This window comes from Sprattus sprattus (genome assembly GCF_963457725.1).
Source record: "Sprattus sprattus genome assembly, chromosome: 15".
Lineage (NCBI taxonomy): Eukaryota > Metazoa > Chordata > Actinopteri > Clupeiformes > Clupeidae > Sprattus > Sprattus sprattus.
In genome coordinates, this window is record NC_137913.1 from 13,654,575 (window position 1) to 13,679,517 (window position 24,943).

At 42.5% G+C, this 24,943-nt stretch overlaps 1 protein-coding gene and 1 long non-coding RNA gene across 2 annotated transcripts; one reads left to right on the top strand and one right to left on the bottom strand.

Annotated features, from left to right (window-relative positions):
- Positions 1-18,590: 18,590 nt before the first annotated feature.
- Positions 18,591-19,698, bottom strand: LOC308375821. Its single transcript, XR_013968898.1, has 4 exons — positions 19,640-19,698; positions 19,212-19,293; positions 18,935-19,052; positions 18,591-18,696 (listed from the first exon to the last, which is right to left on the bottom strand). It is a non-coding gene; the product is annotated as an uncharacterized lncRNA (long non-coding RNA).
- A 3,116-nt stretch (positions 19,699-22,814) lies between these two features.
- On the top strand, positions 22,815-24,535 carry ankrd39 (ankyrin repeat domain 39). Its single transcript, XM_080852694.1, has 4 exons — positions 22,815-22,941; positions 23,024-23,127; positions 23,304-23,507; positions 23,655-24,535. The coding sequence occupies exons 1-4, from the start codon at positions 22,848-22,850 to the stop codon at positions 23,871-23,873; spliced, it is 621 nt and encodes a 206-aa protein (XP_080708820.1). The 5' UTR covers positions 22,815-22,847; the 3' UTR covers positions 23,874-24,535.
- The last annotated feature ends 408 nt before the right edge of the window (positions 24,536-24,943 follow it).

The window sequence follows — 24,943 nt, forward strand, 5'->3', positions numbered from 1 at the left end:
TAAAGTTAACATCATTAAAGCCATTGACTGTCTTCATGCTCTACGTACGTGTCACAACATCCCATGCCATATTCGCTACAACTGCAACTCTGGCATCCAGAGTTTACCCAGGTTGAGCCAACAGGATGCTGAGTTTGATCCCGTTGATCCTCACAGTGTGTCATCCCTACAGCAGAAACAGAGATCTCATTGATAAAAAATCACATGGAAAGCATTTGGATGATGGTAAAGCGAACATCACATGCATTTTACAACTGTCTATGAACGCTCTAAAACACACATGATCTAGAGCTCTTTAGCCTGTTTGGATTCATTTTCTATAGCTTAACCAATCACTTGTGTTATGTTTCATAACAGGAAATATAAATTAATAAATTCAGACATGGACTTAGTTGTGTACCTGGTTTCCCTTGCCAGTCATAGCAGATTGCATGAGCCAGCGGAGCCAGACCACAAACAATCAGCACGAGAGCTACAGACCTCTTTACCGAAACAGACAACACACAATCAGCACCGCGCTACAGACCTCTTTAAAGAAACAGACAACACACAATAAGCACGAGAGCTACTGACGTCTTTACAGAAACAGACAACACACAATCAGCACGAGAGCTACAGACGTCTTTACAGAAACAGAGAGATAGATTTCTCACCATTCGTCAGGACACTTCACACCAATCATTTTTTTTGGTAACACTGTTCTTGAGGAAAAACTTCACGGGAAGCACCATCAATAAAAGTAAGTTATACAAATTCCCTTGTTGTTTTTTTTAATCGAGGTCAAATGACACCAATACAAATGTACACAACTTCAGCACAGTTTGGTCAAAGTCTAAAGTTCCTTATTCATACTCCACAGACAGCACTACCAATGGCATTAGTAAAATTAATCATATTCCACCATTTCAATGAAATCGTATGATTGTAACAGGCTTACCATAGTTGCGAACTGGGATTGTATGCGCAATTGACCTGTCGCTAAGCCCCGCCTTTCGAACGCAGACGGGCCAATGGCAGTTAAGTAACAGTTGCACTCGGACATCGTGAGTTTACAGCTCCATAGGATAGCATTAGAGGCCGTGATTTTTCGGTTGTTTTATGAGGTTTGTGGTAATGTATGTTCAACAAAAATGGCCAAACGATGTGCATGGGGTAGATACAACACTGATACGAGGTATCATGAGAGGATAGGCAATGGGGTATATTGTATCTCATTTCCTAAACGAAAACAAGACCGGTCCAAATATCTCTGGTGGATTAAGCTGTGGCAGACCACACAGTGAACGCTACGTTCATTAGCTTTCTGCCATACTCTTGTTAGGTTGGAATTTTCCTTTGCTAAAGTAATCAACTAAGCCTACATGATAAAAGGCATACTCATTATTCACAGTAGCTGCTTACTTTCACCACTGATGTTATGCTAGGCTTAGGCAAGTTATCTCTGGTTCAAACTAGCTAACGTTAACGATTCACTAGCTGCGCTAGCGTAGCTTTGTCAGTTATGGGACAGTTTGTTAAAAATCGGCCATTCTATTAAACAAACGATATGCACAAGTATACATAGGTTTAATAAAGGATTAACATGACAACGTGAACGAAACACACGCATGCCGGTAATTAACAAGGTTACAATAACAAGCTAGACAGTTAGGACCATATGGTTAGGACACTGTCCTGTCAGGGGCAGGTAGGTTAATGCTATTTACTAAACGTAGGTCTACATTCATATGCCTTCCAGATTAGTTAAATTAACTGAATGTGAATTCATTGTATCTTTCCCATGCGGTGCATGAACAATGCTGGTATTGGATGTATTTATCTGCAATCGCGATGACCATGAGTTGAATCTTCTCCCTCTTGCATTGAGCTCTGTAAATTCTCGCCTCAAATTTAAGCTTGTTATCCACCATATCGAGTTTTAAATTGTATACATATCCCTCCATTGCATAATTAAGTCCCTTTTGAAGGCTTCTAGGCGAAATCAGGTCCTTTTGTCTCCAAAAGTTGTCTATAGCCTCTTGGGATATAGTTTTGTCGTTGATAGCTGCCATTGTAAACTCTAGTCAGCTATGATAACGTGTCCGAGTTAGCAACAGTCACAATGGGGGGCGGGGCTTAGCGATAGGTCAATTATCAGGGTGTGCCAAGTGTTTCAGCAGAGAACTTCTAAATCAATAGAGCTGTGCATCAATATTATATAGCATGGGGAGGAGGAGGAGCAACATTATCAGAGGAGCTTGAACCAAGGCCAGGCCAATAGCAACAATTTCTTGAACAGTTTCAATTTTGGCAAAGGTCTTAAGGAGACCAAACCAATATTAGCAAGTAAGGCTTTGAACATTCACCTGTCTACTACAGCAAAGCCTCGCATGCGTCACAACGACAGATCATGTAAGATTGCCAGTTTCAATCATAGACATTTATGTAAGGGATAATGTATAGAACGCAGGTCATTGTCGGGAAAATAAGCCCCGACAGGGCGAACAGCACCCCGACGCGAAAGCGGAGGGGTGTTGCTTCACCCTGAAGGGGCTTATTTTCCCGACAATGACCGGCGTTCTATACATTATCCCGCTTATTATACGGTTACAACTAAAACAAACAAATTACTTAACACCGTGTGTCTTTTTACAATGCATTTGTTACTATACGTAGTGTTTAAAAGGAGAGAAATAGTTCGCCAAAGACGTTGAACTTCAAAGACAGTTGAACATTCTTTAGAACACAGCTGCTCAACCGTCCGCTGAAACTCCATTGATAAGTTATCGTACTACTTGCGGAGTGCTACGAAAGACGTGAATCAGAGGCAAAAAGGCCACTTTCCTTGACAGCGGTCATTAAGTCCATAGCAACGGTCAGTTATCGGAAAATAGTTGACCGCAGAACGTTGGGAAGCCCCATTCAAGTGAATGGAGCATTCTACAGCATTAAGAAGAGCCGTGTAATAAATATCTATATATGTCTATGGTTTCAATCATTGAAGACAGCCAGTTTTACCAAAAAATTACTGTTTACTTAAAAACGAGAGAGATGGTGTCACTATGGACTAAAAAAAATGATGTGGAGGATCACCCTGTCTATCCCCAGTAACATTTTGAGGGGTACGCCCGTTGCACAGAACAACATCAGTATAATGAAGACTGCTCAAATAGTCTGAGCCAAAAAGCTTAAAAAGGGTGCAAGGTATAAATATTACATTAAATATACCCACATTATGCGTTAATACAAGCCCAATATGTTGATGATGAGCTTTATGCGAAATCAATGTTAAGTTGTAACAATATAACAGAGAAACAGTATTTCATGAAGCAGAACACAAGTAAATACACACATTTAGGTACAATTCCAATATGGGGGAGACAGACGTTCACTCACGTTGCATTTTGGACGGGGTTAATAATGCGCTCCAGTCATACATGTATTGTTTCGAATTTCTCCTCTGGCACAAACGTTTTAAACACTTTAACCTGTGCCACACGTTTTAAACACTTTAACCTTTAAAATACAATCGAATGATTGAATTTTGTTAAACTAATTTGGAGTCAAGACGTTAATTTTAAAAAGGTTGTCACTGCAAATTTTAAAATTGTCTTCCCTGAGTCTCTGCTCGCATCTTCTTTATTCAAAGTTAAGTTGCACGTGCTCTTCAGCACGCACTAGGCCTACGTCCTGTACAGGGCGCTCCGACATTACATTTCATTCATTAAATTTCATTCATAAAAAGCTATGCTGAATTCCTAAGGTTACTAATAAATACATAACTAATTAATGTTTATTATTAGGAAACTATTTATTAAAAACTATGTATACACTATTTACAGAATCTTAAATATTACTTTGTAAACATTGTTTACACATGTGGTAGCCTAGTGTGTGACTGTTGTAGAGCAGTGGTTCCCAAACTTTTCTGGCTCACGGCACCTCTAAACATATCTCTCTCCATCCACGGCACTCCTATTTTTCATGTCATATTTGTACTTTAGGCCATTTGATTTAACCTTGTGATGTGTTGAATAGGCTATAACTGCTTTTATTAAAGGCATTACATTAAGAAGGTGAGGTTTATCTCAGATTAACCACTCTCTTTAATTCAACTAATTTAATAGAACTTTTGAATAAATAGTGAACAGAATATGAACAGACAACGTCTGTCCCTCTCACAACTATATCACAGCCAAAACGTATGGGTAATAATCGAGAAATTAGCTGGCAGTAACAAAACATAGCAGGAACAAACCTTCAGACAACTTATCAACTTAGTGGGACACATGTGTCTGTCTCTGACTGCATAGTTTGTTAATGCAAGGTGGGATTGTTGACAGTGGAACACGGAGGTCCTGTTCAACTGACAGCCTTTGCCTCAGGTGTAGGAGGGATTGTGGACAGTGCAACACGGAGGTCCTGTTCAACTGTTTGCCTCAGGTGTTGCACTGTCCACAATCCCTCCTCCCATTAACAAACTCTGCAGTCAAAGACGGGCACATGTGTTATTTGCAAAATAAAGTTCTCTGTAAATTTGTCCTCATCCACATACTGTATCTCACGTTAACGATCATCTGGCAAAGGCCACTAGCATCAGTGGACTCGTCTATTTTAAGCGCAAATGTCCCCCTTAGCCGTAGTTTCTCACTCAGTGCAGATTCCATGTTCTCTGACATATCATCAATGCGACGTTTGATCGTGTTATCAGAGAGGGTTTTTTTTTCTGAAGTGTGTGCATTTTAGATTTGGCAAGCAACTCGGCAACTAAAAAACTAGTCTTTTGTGCCTTCTCAGACACACGCACGGTAGAAAGCGTTCGCTCTGTGTGGTATTCTGCGTTTTAAGTCTTTCAAAAATATTCTAGTCTTTGTTGTGGTGTGTCAGGTGCTTGGTCTCCAGGTGCCTTGCCAACTTGCTAGGCACCATGGCTGCATTAGCCAACGTCTCCCTGCAGAACTCGCAACATACTGGAGGTACGGGTTGTTATAATGGCTCACTTTTCAATTTGCTAAATTCGATTCCGATGTTTGTTACTGTGGAGATGGATGCACTCTCTTTAAACGTGTATCCATTGCGCCTACCTTCACTGCTGTCAATATGGAATAACAAACAAAGTCAACGAGAGAGCTGTTGTTGATGTTACGCCCTGAATCAACTGTAAACTGTAGCCTATTGTTGTTTGTGCTGCAAATACATTTTTTAATTTATATAAGTACAATAAAATTAATTTTGAAATTGATATATATTAAATGATCAAGCCTTGGGCCATTCCACGGCACCCCTGAGCATGGGTCACGTCTCCCCAGGGTGCCTCGGCACTAGAGGTCCCATACAAATCCTTAATGACATATCCCAAAGAATTGCACCAAACTTGATGGCAGTTATGACAATGGATTTAATTGAGCAGTAGTATGAAGAATCCTTGTCAAGAGAATTTAATAATTATAATGAACAGTTATGTTTGTGTGGGTGTAATGCAGATTTGTAGGTAATTAGCCTACAATAAAACATTGAGTCAAATTCAGCACGCACTTCAGGCATTTCGGCTGACCATGAGCTGCTGCCACACTGCAGACGCCTGCTGCAGACCACCTGACCCAGGAAGGAGCCTCACACTTCCAACCATAGATATCTATATAAAGGCTAGATATCCTGCCTGCGTTTCTGGCCAACGGAGTCGAATGGCCGCAGATTTCGGCCATTTTGAGGACGGTATAGCTCACTCCACCTTAACATTGTGTTGGTAGTGGTACTTTTTAAATAACCAGAACTTGCTCAATTTTCAACCGATTTTCAAACGGGTTGGTTTGTTATAAACGTAAGATATTTCTTATGCCACTTACATACTTATGAAGAATTATAAACATGGGTTTTCATATGAAAATAACATTGAACAAAACAGATAGGTCTCGTTTCAAGGGAGCGTTCAATAGAGCAGGCTGCACAAAATTATGGCATCTTCATTGGCAATAAAGTCAGCAATTTCCTGTCGAAATCATAATGTAAGATGTTTAACAAACCAACCCGATTGCAAATCATGTGCAACTTCAGTTTTATTATGTGCAACTTAAGTTATATTGAAAAGAAAGAACAATTATGCCTCGCCAATTGATGTAAAATGACTGATACACAATAGCCGTGATACACAATTAAGCTGCACATTTCAACATGTTCAAGCGTCCAGAATTATTACCAAGGTAATGACGATTGTAAATCAAGTTATTTGTAAATCCGTCAAAATTTCCGCGAGATAAGAGTGTAAACGATTGTGAAGATCACTTACGTTACCTAACGTACCACTGATCCCTCCCGGAAGCTATACCGTCCTTAAAATGGCCTCCTGTGCGGACGTTCAAGAGTCTGCCGTTGCACCCCCTTGCTTCCAACCACTACAAGTGGCTGCTTGACTTAAGAGGCTGGATGGCATCAGAAGCAACTACAGATCACCCGGTACTCTATGGACTTAACACTGGAGATGGCCTTGTAGTTTAAATGTTGTACAATAAACTACCTTCACACAAGTGAGACACTTCAAAATAACTTAAATAACAAAATAACAAACAATTGGCTTGGTAGTAGAGGTATTAAAAATTACATTTATTGCCGTCAAGTTATTGAGTCTGAGATTAAAAGAGTTAATGTCAGCCTATTGGGACTGAAGGTGAATGGTTTAGTGTGTTTCTAGCGTGCTATTAATAATGTGTGCTGTGCCTGTTTGATTGCTGTGCGTGTGAAATGCATCATGCTCTTATTCACTGTTTCACTGTGTGATCTTCCATTTCCGTGCACCGTGTGAATAGTATACCACCGTATAGAACACTATGGAAGCAGTCCAGAACGTCACAGAGAGCTATATTTGGATGACCGATACTCAACGTTCCCGAGTAAAGGAACGTAAGCTTTTCTCCCTGTTTTAACATTTCATTATGACTGTGTACGTGACCTGTGGGATATTGATCCCCTGTCTGGCTATCCGAGGTTTGCTGCTTGCCATTTCCGGGTGAGGACCGAAAGGACTCTACTGACAAGTCGGAACCACGAGAAACCAAAGTGGCAAATATTTCAACGCTCAAGATACTCCACGTAAAGGGAAGTATCTGTTCCATCCCAAATCCCATTACGTTGTTTTATTGCACCGGTTGAGCCTTGATTGTTGCCTTTTTATTGTTGTTTATGTGACTTCCTGCTACGAGAGGCCGTGACTGACGTCATTGGGAGTTCCCAAAGAATCCCATCGTCTTGAGGGGGGCGTCGCCCACAACGTCACAGCTAGCCATCCACACTGCACATATCTCGGCTGAAGTGACTACAAGTGGAACCCAGCTGTGACAGCTCGAGACTGGAAGTCGTTGTGGACATTTAATTATTTGAAAATCTGCTTTTAAAGATACTTTATATCTTCAACATTTTAAAGAACAAAATAAAAGTATTTTTATATTTATTTATCAATTGTGTGGTACTTCTGTGTCCTGGGCATTCCTAAATTTAAGGAGGGAGACATACGGCTGACACCTCTTTTCTGGCGTAGTCGGCAGGATGCCCAGCGACATAGAAGACCACTCGGGCTCGCCCGATAGATTAAACATACCACAGAGTAGGGCACCTTTAACTCCTGCTTCCCCCTTAACTATGCCATGGTTTTTTAGCGCTCCCTGGCTTCCAAAATTCAATGGCGAGCGGCGGCGATTCGGGGAATGGCGTGCTCAGGTGCAGGCTATGCTGCGTGCACAACCACTCTCGGACGAAAAGCAAGCTGACTTCATCTTCAGCTCCTTGGAAGGAGAAGCCCGGCGCAAAGTGTCTTTACTGGATGCAGCACAGCGCAACACTGGCAGACACATTCTTGCTGCCCTAAAGGAACTTTATGGGGAGACCCTTAATGCAGCACAAGCCAGAGCATCCTTTTTCAAGTGCCTACAAAGCCCTGACGAGAAGGTGGGGGATTTTATTCTCCGGCTGAGGGAAAGTCATGCGAAGTAGCGACAGCTTGACCGCCAGGCTGCAGGTGGGGAAGACGAGGCACCACTGGATCAGTTTGTGCTGGGCATGAAGGCGGGTCCTGTGAGAACAGAACTACAGTGCTACCTGCGTCAACAGCCTCTTCAAGGGTTTAAGGCAGTGACTGCAGAAGCCCGGGCCCTAGAAGAAGAGCTGGGAAGTGACGCTGAAGAAGTCCAGGCGAGTGCGGTAAGAACCACTCCTGCCCGTGCAACAACCATGAGGGAAAGAAGAGAAGAGCCAGCTGGACCGACCCACACACAGATGGACGACTGGAAGCAAGAACTGCGCCGTGAGCTGCAACAAGAACTGTCAGAGCAGGTGAAGGCCCTTGGCACACAGCTAGTGGAGCAGCTGCGGGGACATGCTGCCTCCAACAGCCGACCAGGGGACAGCCCCCGGGAGCAGCTACGAGAGTATACAACATCCCCTCCAACCCAGGCAGGCCCTAGCCATTCAGAGTTACCAGTGGGACCCACAAGGCCGACCCATCTGCTTGCACTGCAGGGAGGCTGGTCATGTGCAGAGGAATTGCCCCAAACGGCAGCGACCCTCAAGGGGTTTTCAGAACCTTCCACCGCAGCGGGCAGGCCGATGGGGGTGGTTAAGGACATCTCAGCTCCCTCCCTGCGGCCTGCTCTAATAGGTGAGTGTCCAGGGGTGAAGGTGGAGGTTAACGGCCAAATAATACCTTGTTTGCTTGATACCGGGTCACAGGTGACTCTGATGAGCCAGACCCTTTTTAGGCAGCGCTTGGGGAATGTGGGGTTCGAAGTAGAAGACTCACGCTGGCTGTCATTGAAAGCTGCAAATGGCCTGAAAATCCCATATATTGGCTATGCCTTACTGGATTTTAAGGTGGGTGGTGTTCAGCTACATAATAAAGGAGTTTTTATTGTTAATGATGACTGTTTAGGTGCAGAACGGGCCATATTAGGGATGAACATTATAGCAGACTGCTGGCAAGAACTTATGCATGGCCTTCATCCTGGAGAGGCAGCCTTCCGGTCCCAGCTTCCACCTTGAGCAGAGCGAGAGTGGGGGAAAGCATTTGTTGTCTGCAAGCAAGCCAGCATGGGGCCCATCCCGTCTTTCCAAGGGCATGTAAGACTCCCAAAGTTAGAGACTATTGTGGTGCCTGCAGAATCTGAACTTTTAGTGTGGGGGCGGACGAGCATAGATTCGTCGTCCTCAGGACAGACCCTATTGGTTGAACCATTACCCCATCATGATGCAGAATGGTGAGTGGGGAGGGCCTTCACCACAAGGAGGGGTTATGTGCCAATCCGCTTGTGTAATCCCCATCCTTATGTTGTTGGCCGGATGGACCAGTGGAGTTCGGTGTTTGCGCAGCACGAGGAAGATTTTGGGCGGACCGGGCCGTTGAGCATCAGATCCCGACCGGCTCTGCACCACCCAGCCGAGAACGATACCGGCCTGTACCGCTCAGCCTCTATCCGGAGCTCCGCAGCCTCCTGAAAGGCATGCTGGAGACTGGGGTAGTACGGGAGAGTTCCAGCCCATGGGCAGCTCCAATTGTCCTGGTCAAAAAGAAAGATGGCTCCTGGCGCTTCTGCGTGGACTATCGGAGACTCAATGCAGTAACACACAAGGATGCGTACCCATTACCCCGCTTTGAAGAATCACTAACCTGTTTACAGAAGGCTGCCTGGTATTCCACCCTGGACTACTGGCAAGTCGAAGTTGATCCGAGAGACCGAGAAAAGACCGCCTTCACGACCCCGATGGGGAAATATGAATTCGATCGGATGCCTTTCGGATTGTGCAACGCGCCGGCGACTTTCCAGCGACTAATGCAGCGTTGCCTGGGGGGAATGATTCACGAGTCTTTGCTAATTTACTTAGATGATGTGATTGTCTACTCCCCAGACTTCGACAGCCATTTGCGAGACCTGGAGACTGTGTGCCGCCGCCTGCAGGAGATGGGGCTCAAACTACAGCCCAAGAAATGCCGGTTCTTCCAGCAAAAGGTAACTTACCTTGGCCATGTGGTAAGCCAAGAGGGAGTAGCTACAGACCCGACAAAGACCGCAGTAGTGGAACAGTGGGGGACACCAAGCACTGTCCAGCAGCTACGTTCATTCCTTGGCTTTGTTTGCTACTATCGTTGGTTTGTCAAGGACTTTTCCAAAATCGCAGCCCCATTAAACCGCCTCCTGCAAGGGGGTAGGACAACGAGCAAGAATACCCCAGTGGTGTGGAGCACAACATGTGAGCAAGCCTTTCAACAATTGAAGAGCGCTCTGATGAGTTCCCCGATTCTGGCATATGCCGATTTCACCCTCCCATTCCGTCTGTACACTGATGCAAGCCTGGATGGGCTAGGGGCAGTTCTAGCTCAGGTACAGGACGGTAAAGAGAGGGTAATAGCATGTGCTAGTCGTAGCTTACACCCCACCTAAAGGAATTACCGGAATTATAGCTCCTTTAAGTTAGAATTCTTGGCATTAAAGTGGGCTATGACTGAAAAATGTAAGGATTACCTCTGGGGGGCTACTGTTGAAGTATTCACTGACAATAACCCTCTTGTCCACCTCCAGTCACCCCCAACAACGGTGGGCCTTTCAGTTGGCCAACTACAACTACAGCCTAAGATACCGGCCAGGGAGGATTAACCAGAATGCAGACATCCTGTCCAGGTTGCCCGGGGAGCAGGTGGCTGTGGTATGTCTGCTGCAAGGAGAGACTGAAGCCCAACAGGGAGCCGACGAGGACTGGGCCTACCAACAACAACAAGACCCTGACCCGTGTCGCCTCTCGAGCTGGTTGCAGAGGGGCTCCCCACCTACCGGCCTGGAGAGGGAGAACATCAGTGCGGGCCTACAAAGAAGGTTGCGGGAATGGTCACGTTTGGAGAACAAGGAAGGAGTGTTGCTGAGGAAGAGGGTGCAGCAGGGAACCGGGGAGCCTTGCCAACAAGTCTTGGTACCACCAAAGAGAAGCCGGACCTTATGGGAAGAATACCATCGACAAGCTGGGTATGCCAACCCAGACAGGATAGCCGCCCTCCTACATCAACGGTATTGGAATGGCTAAGGACGGTGCCACCTGGGGCCAAGAGTGTCGTCAGTGCATCACCAACCAGCCTGGACCTGCAGTAAGAGCACCCTTGGTGTCTATCCAGTCCACCTACCCGTTCCAGATTGTAGGTATAGATTATTTGTCACTTGGGCGATCTGACGATAGCCATCCATACATTCTGGTTATGACTGATCTGTTTTCGAAGTACGCAGTTGCTGTCCCTACCAAGGACCAGTCAGCCACGACTACCGCCCGTGCTGTCTGGACTCACCTGTTCCAAGTCCTCGGCTGCCCAGAAAAGATCCTTTCGGACAGAGGGGGTGCCTTTGAGTCGGCCCTCTTCACAGAGTTGTGCAAACTGTATGGATGCCAAAGAAGTCGAACGACACCATACCACCCACAAGGGAACGGGGCATGCGAACGCTTCAATCAGACACTTTTGGGCCTGTTGGGGACTTGTTTTGTGAAATAATAACAGGACTCTCCAAACGAGGGCGGTAATCGCTGTTCATTCCGTCACCTGAGATTAGAACTAGAGGCCGTCAGTAGGGTATGTAGGCCTAGTGACCGTGAGCCAAAGAGTGGAGCTGTCAATCTGATCGCCAGCACCTCTATCACGCTTTAAAAGCAACGTTATCTAACGTTCTCATGGTTGACATCTGTTACATTTGCATCTTGTTTTTTTAACACTAAAATATATTTTTTATTAACCATTTATATTTTATATAATTATATATGTGTCTGTATTATTTATATGACGTATGTTCATGACCGAATTTCCGCTACCTGACAAGCTGATGGAAGTCATGCACAGAGAATATCAGGCTACAGTTGAACAGCAGTGAAATGGCGTGCAGTAAAGTGAGGAAAATTGACAGAGAGTGTCGGGTTTTTAAAGAACAATGGACCAAGGATTATTTTTTTGTTCCATGGAAAGACCGTGCCATTTGTATTATATGAAAAACATGTGAAGTACTCACTTCTTTTGCAAATTACTTGTAATGATGAACTATTTTGTGCTAGAAATTATGGCTATAGCAGGTAGTAGCCTAGTATACAGCCCACGTGATTGATCCCGGCCCCTCATCACAGTCAGGAACGATAATGTGGCCCCCAGAGAAAAAAGTTTGGGGACCCCTGGTCTAATACCATTACTTTTAACCAATCGGTTTTTTTTTTAATTATGATAATTAAGCGGCTCAATACTCCACTGACTTGTTAACCTTACTTTTACGAGGCTATAGGCCGACAGCCAAACGTACAACCGGTGTGCTAATTTAACTTTTACACCGTGTCAAATAAGATATTAATAGTTACAAGCTAGCGTATGTAGCCCTCCCACCAATGATGTGGCTCATTTCATTTTGTCTAGGGAAAATATAACTACGGTGGTGGGATGCTAATTTCAATTACCTTTTACCCAACTCGGACACAGTTTTGATTTTGCAGTTTAGAAAAAAACAATTACATATTTATTTACAACATATTAACAAGCAAACAGTTAAACACCGCAGACATAGCACACAATACTAAAATGTTCTACTGGGAGGTATAATTTAAAGTTGGTGCACTTTCGTTAGAGCTTGTAACCGTCAATTTGAGGTGAAACAAAAGTAATCCACTCACAACTACCCGTATAGTTCAGTGGAAATCCGTTCCTCTTCTCCCGCGATCTCCCTCCTCTTCTTGAGCGAATGCAGTCAGTGGCTAATTTAGCTCAGGATTAACACCTAGTCTGCTCACAACTTCTAGGCAACTTTCCTGCACCAGCAGCTTTTAGCGAGGTTCGTGTTGCACATGAATATGTAGCCCCGTTGGGAAACGTGAAACACTCCAATGCAAATGTCAATATCTTCTGTCCCGTTGTTTGAATCAAACCTTTTAGCTCCGGCATTGGTCTCCTATTATTAATCATTTCATGTTTGGACTGAAAGTCCAGTTTTGAGAACTGCTTCAGCTCTACAATCTTCCATTTTTGCCGTCAAGTAGAAGTGTAGAAGAAGAAGACCAACGTCAGAACCAGCATATACCCGACAAGTGCGCTCTCGCACGCCCCCTTCATTGAGGCAGAGGTACTGTCTGCCTAACCTAGATGATTTTTCAATGCGTATTGAGCTCTCCTCAAAGGTTCTACGCATGCACACGCGAACCCAGTTTGGAGCGATTGCGCAATCCTAGGTGAGGCACTGCCTCCCCTGGCAATAGACACCAATGCTTCTGCCTCACCTGACTGCACGTCCCAATTTTCTGGAACCGAAAATGCACAAATTCAGCAATTTTGATTATAAAAATACTCGAAATGATCGGAATCATGCAGAAATTACACCGACACCACAGATTAGTAGAGAAATATGAATATTTATTATATATACGTATATATATATATATACAGCCGCGGAAAAAATTAAGAGACCACTTCAAAATTATCAGTTTCTCTGGTTTTACTATTTATTGGTATGTGTTAAAGTAAAATGTACATTTTAGTTTTATTCTATAACCTACTGGCAACATTCCTACCAAATTTCAAATAAAAATATTGTCATTTAGATCATTTATTTGCAGAAAAATGACAATTGGTCAAAATAGCAAAATTGATGCAGTGTCTTCAGATCTCGAATAATGCAAAGAAAACAAGCTCATATTCATTTTTAAACTACACAATACTAATGCTTACACTTAGGAAGAGTTCAGAAATCAATATTTGGTGGAATAACCTTGATTTAAAATCACAACTTTCATGTGTCTTGGCATGCTCTCCACCAGTCTTTCACATTGCCGTTGGGTGACTTTATGCTACTCCTGGCGCAAGAATTCAAGCAGCTCGGCTTCTTTTCATGGCTTGTGACCATCCATCTTCCTCTTGATCACATTTCAGAGGTTTTTTATGGGATTCAGGTCTCGAAATTGGGCTGGCCATGACAGGGTCCTGATCTGGTGGTACTCCATCCACACCTTTACTGGCCTGGCTGTGTGGCATGGAGCATTGCCCTGCTGGAAAAAACACTTCTCAGAGTTGGGGAACATTGTCAGAGCAAAAGGAAGCAAGTTTTTCTTCCGGGACAACGTTGTACTTTGCCTGGCTGAGGTTTGTAAAAGACCATAAGGATTGAAAAAGCGGACTGGAGGTTCTTCTAAGTTCGTCTTCTCTGATGAGTCCGATTTCACAGTAGGTGCAAGACTCTCTGGCTTGTAGGCCTCTCCAGGTCTCCGTCTAACCATCAGACGACCATGTGTTGGGCAAAGCTGAAAATTGGACTCATCAGAGAAGACGAACTAGAAGACCCTCCAGTCCGCTTTTTTCAATCCTTATGGTCTTTTACAAACCTCAGCCAGGCAAAGTACAACGTTGTCCCGGAAGAAAAACTTGCTTCCTTTAGCTCTGACAATGTTCCCCAACTCTGAGAACTGTTTTTTCCAGCAGGGCAATGCTCCATGCCACACAGCCAGGCCAGTAAAGGTGTGGATGGAGTACCACCAGATCAGGACCCTGTCATGGCCAGCCCAATTTCGAGACCTGAATCCCATCTAAAACCTCTGAAATGTGATCAAGAGGAAGATGGATGGTCACAAGCCATGAAAAGAAGCCGAGCTGCTTGAATTCTTGCGCCAGGAGTAGCATAAAGTCACCCAACGGCAATGTGAAAGACTGGTGGAGAGCATGCCAAGACACATGAAAGTTGTGATTTTAAATCAAGGTTTTTCCACCAAATATTGATTTCTGAACTCTTCCTAAGTGTAAGCATTAGTATTGTTTAGTTTAAAAATGAATATGAGCTTGTTTTCTTTGCATTATTCGAGATCTGAAGACACTGCATCTTTTTTGCTATTTTGACCAATTGTCATTTTTCTGCAAATAAATGATCTAAATGACAATATTTTTATTTGAAATTTGGTAGGAATGTTGCCAGTAGGTTATAGAATAAAACAAAAATGTACATTTTACTTTAACACATACCAATAAATAGTAAAACCAGAGAAACTGATCATTTTGAAGTGGTCTCTTAATTTTTTCCGCGGCTGTATATATACAGTATATCATTTTTTGTTTATTTTTTACTTTTCAAAATGACAGGCTCTGCCTCCCCTGCCTCCTCTGACCGCACGTCCCTGCCCTGGGGGTACATGAGGAGGTACGTGAGATTTTTTAAAGATATATAAAAAATGTGCCTCTATTCAAAAATCAATTAAAAATTGTTATTAAACGCCTCTTCAGAATGTTCCAAAAGTTCTGTTGGGGATGGGATGGGGATGTGGGTTAAATGTCTGCGTTTGCAGGTTTGAAATTTTTTCATATTCACTGCTGCAAAAAGTTTATGACCGCTGTCATTGGGAACGGGTTTTGTGCTTCTAATTCACATCTTTCGTATCATTCTGCAGATAGTCCGGTCATTTAACGTAACGGAAAGTCATTGAAACTTGAAGTCAGAAGGTAGGTTGCTACGCATTTGCGTGAAGAACTATTTTTTTCTCAGCGGAAATCACAAAACAGCAAAAAACTCATTAAAAAGAGGTATTCTGGAGGAATGTCTTCTATCTTTTTAGCAAGTAACTGTGAAATAAGCGCAAATTTTCCGCGAAAACATGGGAGCTGAACACACACAACCGCGGCTGCTCACAGAAGTGCGTTGGTTCTCTCGAGGGAGAATACTCAACCGGCTGTTGGAATTACGATCTGAAGTAGGCTACACACCTTTCTGATTGCACAGATCTCCCCATGCCACGCAGACTGGCTTGCAAATATGTGCTATCTGGCAAATATATTCAACAGTCTGAACAAACTGAATATGTCTGCAGGGAAAGGACACCAGCATTTCAAAACTGTATGACAAGGTGGGAGGCTTCCTGAAGAAAGCAGAGCTGTGGAGAAGAGCTTCTGCACAGGGGGATTTCACCTGCTTTCCTCAGGTGGATGATTTTCTCTCTAGTGAGAATGTGGACAGAGCTCCAGTCAAGTTGGTCATCGTGGCACATTTGACCATTTTAATTAAAAATAAATGTTTTCAATTTCCTACTTTCCTGGCATGGAGAAGAAATCTACACAGCTGAATTGGGTGGGAAACCCATTTCTCTTCTCCGAAGCATATTGAAGCAAGTTACCTGTCACTAATCAGGAAACACTCCAGGAAGTGTCATCTGACCGTGGCCTCCAGATGAAGTTTTAAAAGAGACAACTGGCAGCCAACAGCTAACTGATTGTGCTGTCAACACTTTGCATCTTCCTGCCCCACTATCCTAGACATGTTGATTTTATGTTCAGAGTCTTGGAATGACTGACATGTTAAGTGAAAAGCAGCACATTGATACAATCGTGAATAATTGCTGTGTTTTATCAGAGCTAAACTCTCATGAGCAAGCTAGAGTGTTAATAGCTAGCGAGCCGTTTAGCCCTTTCCTAAAGGCTTTAGCCACATCTACCTAGCCCACATTGGCACTGTTGACCACCACTAAAATAAATCGGTTGATAATCGCTGTTTGAATAACTTAGATGTCCTGTGATGACATACATATTTTTTGTCTCCAGATGCCATATCTTGGTGACGTTCACCCGTCCTGCAACTGCATATTGATATTCATCTGTAATCTTGAAAGCCATCAGGCTATCTCCTGTGTATGGGGATGGATTGTGTACAACATAAATGTATACGTAAAAGACAGTTGGGACAGACGCTGCGCAGACTATATGCGACAAAATAAAGTTGAAGGTAATAAATATGGATCGGGGCCAATAAACAATTTTTTCAATAAACAATGTTTTTTTTTCAATGGTCCTGGTACTTTTCTGTTCGGGTCAGAGGTCAAGTTTTAACCAACCAGAGACCGGAGTAAAGTGACCACTTCCGGTTTCAATACACATTCCAGCGGAAATACGTTATCTCCCGTGACATATATCTATGGTGCTGCACCTCAGATTGCGCAATCCCTCACAAACTGGGTTTGAGGCATGCGTGCGAATCCGTGCGCATGCGTTGAACCTATTTAGTCTTGTTGATCTGGGATTAAACCGCATTGAAAAAGCACGGAGGTAAGGCACACAGTACCTCTGCCTCAATAAAGGGGGTGTGCGAGAGCCCACCGGTCGGGTTTATGCTGGTTCTGCCGTTGCTATTCTTCTTCACTTATTGTTTAAAGTAGCATTCCGGATCAATTGCTAATCGCTTACGATATGCTAGCGGCTAAAACTAACGAAATCTCTTGAAATGTGCTGACTTCACAACTGTCCTAACACAGTCAAACATCAAGCAAGTGCATCACAAGACATAACAAGACGGCAAATAAGCTACTTACTAGTTCGGCAGACAATAGAAACCGGGCGGCTTCAGGCAAACCTACATTTAGCAGTAATATGCCTACGGACCCTGGTATGGCAATGGCACAAAGGCGATTCTCCATATTAAAGGCACCCAGTGCAACTTTATGTAAACATTCAATGAAAAATAAACATTCAATTTCTAGTCTTTTTTACACGTAGTAAGTCTCAATAACTCCATACCATTACATATCGACATTCAAGGAGCAAAGATGAGACGTCGTTGTGTGGTGAGAACTGATAGAAAATCGTAAACAACAACAATCGCCGGTGGGGAGAAGCCATTTTTCCATTGACTGGAAGCCTGCTTTATTTATTGTAGGTTAAAAAAAATAAAGAAAATGGCGACGATTGTTGTTGTTATCGATTTTCTATCAGTTCTCACCACACAACGACGTCTCATCTTTGCTGCTTGAATGTCGGTATGTAATGGTATGGAGTTATTGAAACTTACTACGTGTAAAAAAGACTAGAAATTGAATGTTTATTTTTAAGCCTCAAAAGTTGCACTGGGTGCCTTTAAAAGTCATTGTAGCAGCCCAATTTTTTTCAAGCTGTTATTTTAAGGTAAAACTGCTTATCCTAACCCTAATCCTGAAGTACAATTATTGCATAATGTTACTTTAATGTCTGTGAAGCCATTTAACATCACACAAGTGTTTTTTATTGGTGAGCTGATTTTGAGAAATTAAATAAAATTTCCGGCTAAATTTGTGTTTCCTGGTTGCTATGGTTATCCAGTGGCTACGCTAGCTGATTAGCTAGCTAAGGAGACTTAATAACCTTAAATGATTTAATTGGAAGAGTTCAATTTGCGTGAAATGATAGCTGGTACAGGTAGAAACCCTCAGGGTGCTTGTGCAACTTCGTATGAAAGAGTTCCTATTCAAGAGTTCATATTCATGAGCGCATTTTCACATTAACACGAGTTCATCACAAACTAGCAGCTGCCAATTGTATGTACCTATACCTGTGTTAAGAATTCTGGTATCAAAAAACAACAACCAGTAGTCAATGTGCAAGTTGCCAATTAAATGGTGATTTAAGATAATCTATTGGGTTTATGTATTTGTAAATCTGAGTCAGTGCCTCACCGCCCACGAACCTCACCGCACGTCACTGCATTGCTTTCATGTTTTTTTATTGTTTTATTAATGCTGTTCACATGTATAGATGACCTCAGATGGTACACACTGACTTCGTCCCATAATGTTCTCATACATACTCAAGTAGAAGCACATTATTTCCCAACTGCACTGTGGGGACACCCAATGCTAAGGTCATTCTTTTTTACTACTTCGTAGGTGCATTCCTTCCAGTCGTACAGCACTTCACAGTCGGCAGGATATCCCATTGGTCGTGCCATTCTGAAACACAGGCAGCATGTATCAGTGTTGGTCATTATATGTTCATGATATTGCAGGTAATCTCCTCTGATTCATGCAACCTGTATATTAGTTCATATGTAACTGTCACAACTTGATGAATGTATACGTTTTTTTGTTATTCAGGGTTGTAATATTTGCCAGGTTATCTGATGAACAAATCTAACTTAATTAAAGTTAACATCATTAAAGCCATTGACTGTCTTCATGCTCTACCTACTTGTCACAACATTCCATGCCACCTTCCTCACATCTGCAGCTCTGGCATCCAGAGTTTACCCAGGTTGAGCCAACAGGATGCTCAGTTTGATCCCATGAATCTTCACAGTGCGTCATCCCTACAGCAGAAACAGAGACCTCTAGCATCATTGATAAAACTTCACATGGAAAGCATTTGGATGAACTTAAGCCTGTTTGAACTTATTTTATATAGCTTTACCAATCTTGTTATGTTTCATAACACAAATATAAATTCATAAATGTATTTAGTTGTGTACCTGGTCTCCCACTCCCTCGATAGCAGGCTGCCTGAGCCAGCGGAGCCAGACAACAAACAATCAGCATGAGAGCTACAGACCTCTTTACAGAAACAGACAACAAACAATCAGCACCAGCGCTACAGACCTCTTTACAGAAACACAGAGAAAGATTTATCACCATTCGTCAGGACACTTCACACAAATAAAAATGTTTAGTAACACTGTTCTTGAGGAAAAACCTCATGGAAAGCACCATCAATGAAAATAAGTTATACAAATACCCTTGTCGTTTTTTTAATCAAGGTCAAATGTACACAACTTCAGCACAGTTTGGACAAAGTCTAAAGTTCCTTATTCATACTCCACAGACAGCACTACCAATGGCATTAGTGAAACTAATCATATTTCACCATTTCAATTAAATCGTATGATTGTAACAGGCTTACCATTGTTGCAAACTGGGATTGTATGCGCAAATGTCAGGCTGTGCCAAGTATGTCAGCAGAGAACTTCTAAATCAATGGAACTGTGCATCAATATTATATAACACGGGGAGGAGGAGCTAGAACCAGAAAGCCAGGCCAATAGCAACCTTTTTCTAAAACTTTTTGAAACACAACTTCCTGGAAACAAGTACCTCTTATTTTATCTTGAACAGTTTCAATTCTGGCAAAATGTGCCTTGGTCTGAAGGAGACCAAACCAATATTAGCTAGTAAGGCTTTAAAACATTCACAATGAATGATCCTTTGTAACACAGTAGGTATTTGTGCTTATCCTTGAATTTTGGGGTGTTTTGTACACAAGTATACTGTTCTCGCCTTATTTTAGGTTGAACACACAATCACCTCTGTTGAAATATATTTTGGATGAGTCACAGGATATTTTAGATCAAACTTAGCTGTTATTGGGTCAACAACATCACATGGTTCCACAAACAAGTGGCCATTGCAAAGAGGTGGAAGCCTCTTTTAAAAGTGCTTCATGGAGCACTTCTGTCTGATGTTTGCTAACTGGGGGAGACAAGGCTACCTTTGAACCAGATCCTGAAAGCCAGGTGGTTGTTATTCAACCTTCGACACTGTCAGAGCAACAGGAGAGGTGTCACCCTGAGCCAGGCCTGCCCTCAGGAATGGCTGGGCCCCTGAAAAGGTCCAGTGAATGGGTCCTCCACAACTCAATTTTACTCATAACAACACATGTTCTCTTTCTCTCTCTATCTCTCTCCCTCTCTCTTTCTCTCTCTCTAAAGGGGGCTAAATGGGCGTTCACACACAGAGACACACGCATGCCGACACATACACACACTCACACACACACACACACACACACAGTGGGACTATGAAATACATTTTCTGAGAGTCACTTTATTCCAGTAAATTTGATAGCAAAATTGCTTCCTCGTTCTGCCCCAATTATATTGTTTCTCTGACTAGACATATAGTTTTATAAATTTGGAAAACTGTTTCAAAAGTATAAATAATTAGTATAAGATGGAAGCATCAAGGAAGCAAAGTAGATACTTTGGGAACCACATTGAAATGTATGCCAGATTTTGTCTAACGCAAATGAGGACTATTGTGTTTTCACATTTAGTCCTCAAAACAGTGTAGTACTCTCCTTAAGTTTCATTTCAATCTCAATTGCCAAGTTTTTAATGGTGTAGTATATCAATTTTCTCCAAGTGGTTTTTGTTTAGCGATTTTTTTTTTTGCCATTTCATTTAATTGATACTGAACAGCTACTGAACGCTTCAGATGTTACTACATTTATGGCCTATTTAAACAAGAAGGCAGAGCCTGGATTTGAAGTGCTCAAAAGATTGTATTTTGGGGCTCAATGCATAAACATGCAGGCAGGAAATTGTTGTTACAAACCAGTCAACAATCAACAATCCACTGTGCACTGACAATTGTAATCGTCTATTTTTACACCTCGTTTCTTGCAAGGAAACCTTTCAGGGATATGCTAATGACACCTACTTGCAAAAACACACATTTGATGTAGTATGCGTAATCACAGTTTGTTTTACAGTATGCTTTTAAATGTTTAGGACTGTAAAACATCTGTATTTAGTGAGATGTGTGGACTGTGTTCATACTGATATGGGTGAAAGATGTCTAACATAATTTAAAGGCCCACTGAATGCAGTTCATTTTCAATTAATTAATTAGTTAGTAATGCTGTTAGATTGGCTATGCTTTTTAAGTGGATAAAACATGCCTCTACATCACATTTTGTAATTACGTTGTAGAGAAATTCAGTGACCATGGCCTGCAGAACTCCACACAGTGAAAAGTGCAATCCGCGTTCCTAATTACACTTTTTGCCAATTTCAGCTATTTGCTCCTCATGTTCCTGAAGCCATCCGTTCTTTGTGTGTGCTCAAAATAACAGTGTTCCTACACACAAAAAAAAAAAAATGAATCGATTGTTGGGTCTCTCAAGCAGTTAAATAATTTCCAAGCGCGTTATTTTGACGATTTCCCACATCGCCATTCATTCTCTGGTGGGGAACTTGCAAAAATGCAAATCCACTGCATACAAAATGGGACGGTCAATCCACACTCTAGTCCAGCATTGAGGGAAGGTTTGTTCTCTGACTGGCTGTTGAGCTCAAATATCAACAACCTTCTGCAAAATTGTGTGCTTGTGCCTTTTAGAAGAATTTAAATGTGATTCTGACACTGGTCCAGTAGATGGCGTACTGAGGATATAAATCATCCGTTTGTACAAAATAAACGGAGAAGCCCCCAGTGTGAAGTAAGCAATAATAAGCGCTTCCCGAATTGTTCTGAAAGAGCGTTCTGTTCTAATTTAAGGAGGCTGTTTTCGGTGTTTCGATTGTTTAGAATGTCAAATAGGTGTTTACATTGTGATGTGTGTATTTAATAATCAGTGACCCATATGACGACCTGTCTAATTTCTTCAAAATTAGAAGAATGTCTGTATATGAGTTTACACGAGTAGGTCTACAACATGTTCCCTCATAGTTTATTGCTGTTTGAAAGGATTACACATAAGCATATAATCAGCCTCCGCATCAGACGCCTCTGAATAATAATAATAATAATAATATTAAAGTTAATATACTATACTACTTTTATTTTGACGAATGTTTCCGGTAGCACCCATATTCCTCAAATTACCGTTGTCCCTGATTCACGTAGAAATTCATTATTAGGTAGGAGTCGCAGAAGTAACCTATTACTTTCTCATTTTTAACGAGTATGTTGTAAAACACCGTTGCCTAGCATTGTTAGGGCGACTACCCTTCAGATAGGGTACTGAACAATTTGGGCAATATTTTGTGGATATCGTTGAGGTCATGTGTAGTTGTTGTCTGTTTAGCTAAAGCTACTTGGATAAAGCGTACGTTAGCGAAGATATCCATCTAACCCTAGATACCTTAATTGTAACTTACAAACTAACGTACTAAGCTAGCAAGTAACTTAATTAATGGTATAGCCCACTATTGATGGTTACGTTATTGGTTTGTATAGGCAAGGCTCAGCTCATCATTCTTGTTTCAGGCTTATTCAAATTCTACTCCCAGATCTAAACTAAGCTACTAGGTTCGCCTTGAAATCTGGCCGTGTTATCTGTGCCAAACCTTTTTTTTTTAGTAGACTGTCGGTTATGATCTGATTGCAGAATGGCTGTCCAAGAAGGGGAGTGTTCATGTTGCTCCCACCAACAGGCAGTGCCCAGCACACTCCAAACTTTAGAAGAGATGGACTTTGAAAGAGGTGGATAACGTTTGGCATGTAATGCTGACTCCCGCTATATGTCTGAGTGTAATTCCTATGTAACACATAATGAATTCCACAGGAATTTGGTCTGCTGCTTTAGATGGAGATTTGGGCCGTGTCAAGTCATTCCTCAAGAAGGGAACCAATCCTAATATGACGGATAATGCAGGCTATACTGCCTTGGTAGGTTATCAGTGTCTAGCCTACAATGATAGGCAATCCTATTTCATACCTTGCAAAGGAATAGTCTTGTTGTGTAAGTCTTTCTGCTAAGTCTCAGAAAGGTCAGTTTACCATAAAACCTCCAGTTCAATTCAAACGTTGTTTTTTTTCTTCTTGTTTTTTCTTGTATTTCTCAGCACTATGCAAGTCGAGGAGGGCATGAGTCCGTTTGTGAGCTGCTCCTGGGTAACGGGGCGTGTGCGAGTCCACAGACACGAGGCGGTGCCACGCCGCTCCATCGGGCAGCCTACTGTGGGCACCTGCCTGTGGTGAGGCTCCTGCTTAAGTTCAACGCCGATCCACAGAAATGCGATGACGACGGTTCCAGTCCTTTACACAAGGCAAGGTGGCTCTGTTATCATACTGACGTTCAGCGCAATGCATGCTGCTTCTAATAAAACCATCTACTTGTGTGTGTGTGTGTGTGTGTGTGTGTGTGTGTGTGTGTGTGTGTGTGTGTGTGTGTGTGTGTGTGTGTGTGTGTGTAGGCTGCTGAACAAGGCCATGTGGAGGTCTGCAAGCTGCTGCTGAAGCATTGTCCTGCCTTACAGACACAAAGGGACAAGAAGTCACGCGCACCCCAGCATCTTGTGCCAGCAAATAGCCCACTGCAACAGCTCCTTTATAACACACAAAACGATGGGACTCCCTCTGACTTGAGCAGTGACACGTCGTGCCACATGTCACAGATAGATCAGTCACCATAATGGAACCATAATGGAACCGTCATCAAATGTATCTGAGGGGCAGTTAAATGGCTTCTCAAGCCAAACCATCAAACCAATCTTAAGAAAAGTACTGACATTTTTATTTTGTATGCTGTTCTTTTAAAACGTATATTTCACTGAAGTAAATATATATAAAAAGCCAAGATGGAAAAGTAGGCCTGGTTTGGTTTAAATAGGCTTTAAGGATCTGCATAAAGTATTGTTTAAGCCATTACCCATTTATTGACGGTGAGGCTGTTTTCCTCAACGTCCTACAGAGGGCGGTCTTCCCTCAGATGTTGCAAGGACAGATGGAGCATGTGGTCTTTGAGAGTGAAACGCCTGCAGGAATCTGTGCAGTCTGGGGGTGCAGACTGAATAACCATGGAAGCAGACACTCAGCTGGCGCTATCAGGACATGTCGTGCCACTGTAATATGCAGTGCCAGAACACATATCTGTGAAAGAGATGTTCCCAGGACCTGTTGACATGTACTGAAGTTTATGCAATCTGCGGCAAGGGTCTTAATCCTTTGTCTTTAAGTTCTTGTTGTACAATCAATGTGCAGTGAAGAAGATTTATGGCAAAAAAAGAGTCGTGGAGAGTTTTGGCATAGTTGCCTTTTCAAGGATTCTTTTAAAATGGGAAGTTTTTAAAAATACTGTTGCATTTGCGATATTCAATGTGTGCCTTGTTAAACGATGTACATAAATGCAAGAAAATTTACTGAAACAATATTGGAAGTTTTTGTTCCCCCCATACTTCTTTTTAATGCAGAAATGTGCATAGGCAATATCATTCCGGTACAGTGATACGTTGTCTTTCAGCTGTTAATCTCAAGAAATTAAGATTTAAGTAAACAACAGAAGTGAATCTGACTCACAGGGGTTCCTCAGCACATAGTTAGGGAGTTTGTAAGGTGGGATGGTTGTTCATTCTTGGTTACAAAAATTTTGAGTGAGCTGCGTAACGCTCTCCAGTGGAACTGTAATTGTATCTATCCCAGCTGTGTCTCTCGAGATCAGCCGTGGGGAGAGTGGCCGATGCTGTGTCTCACAAGATCAGCTGTG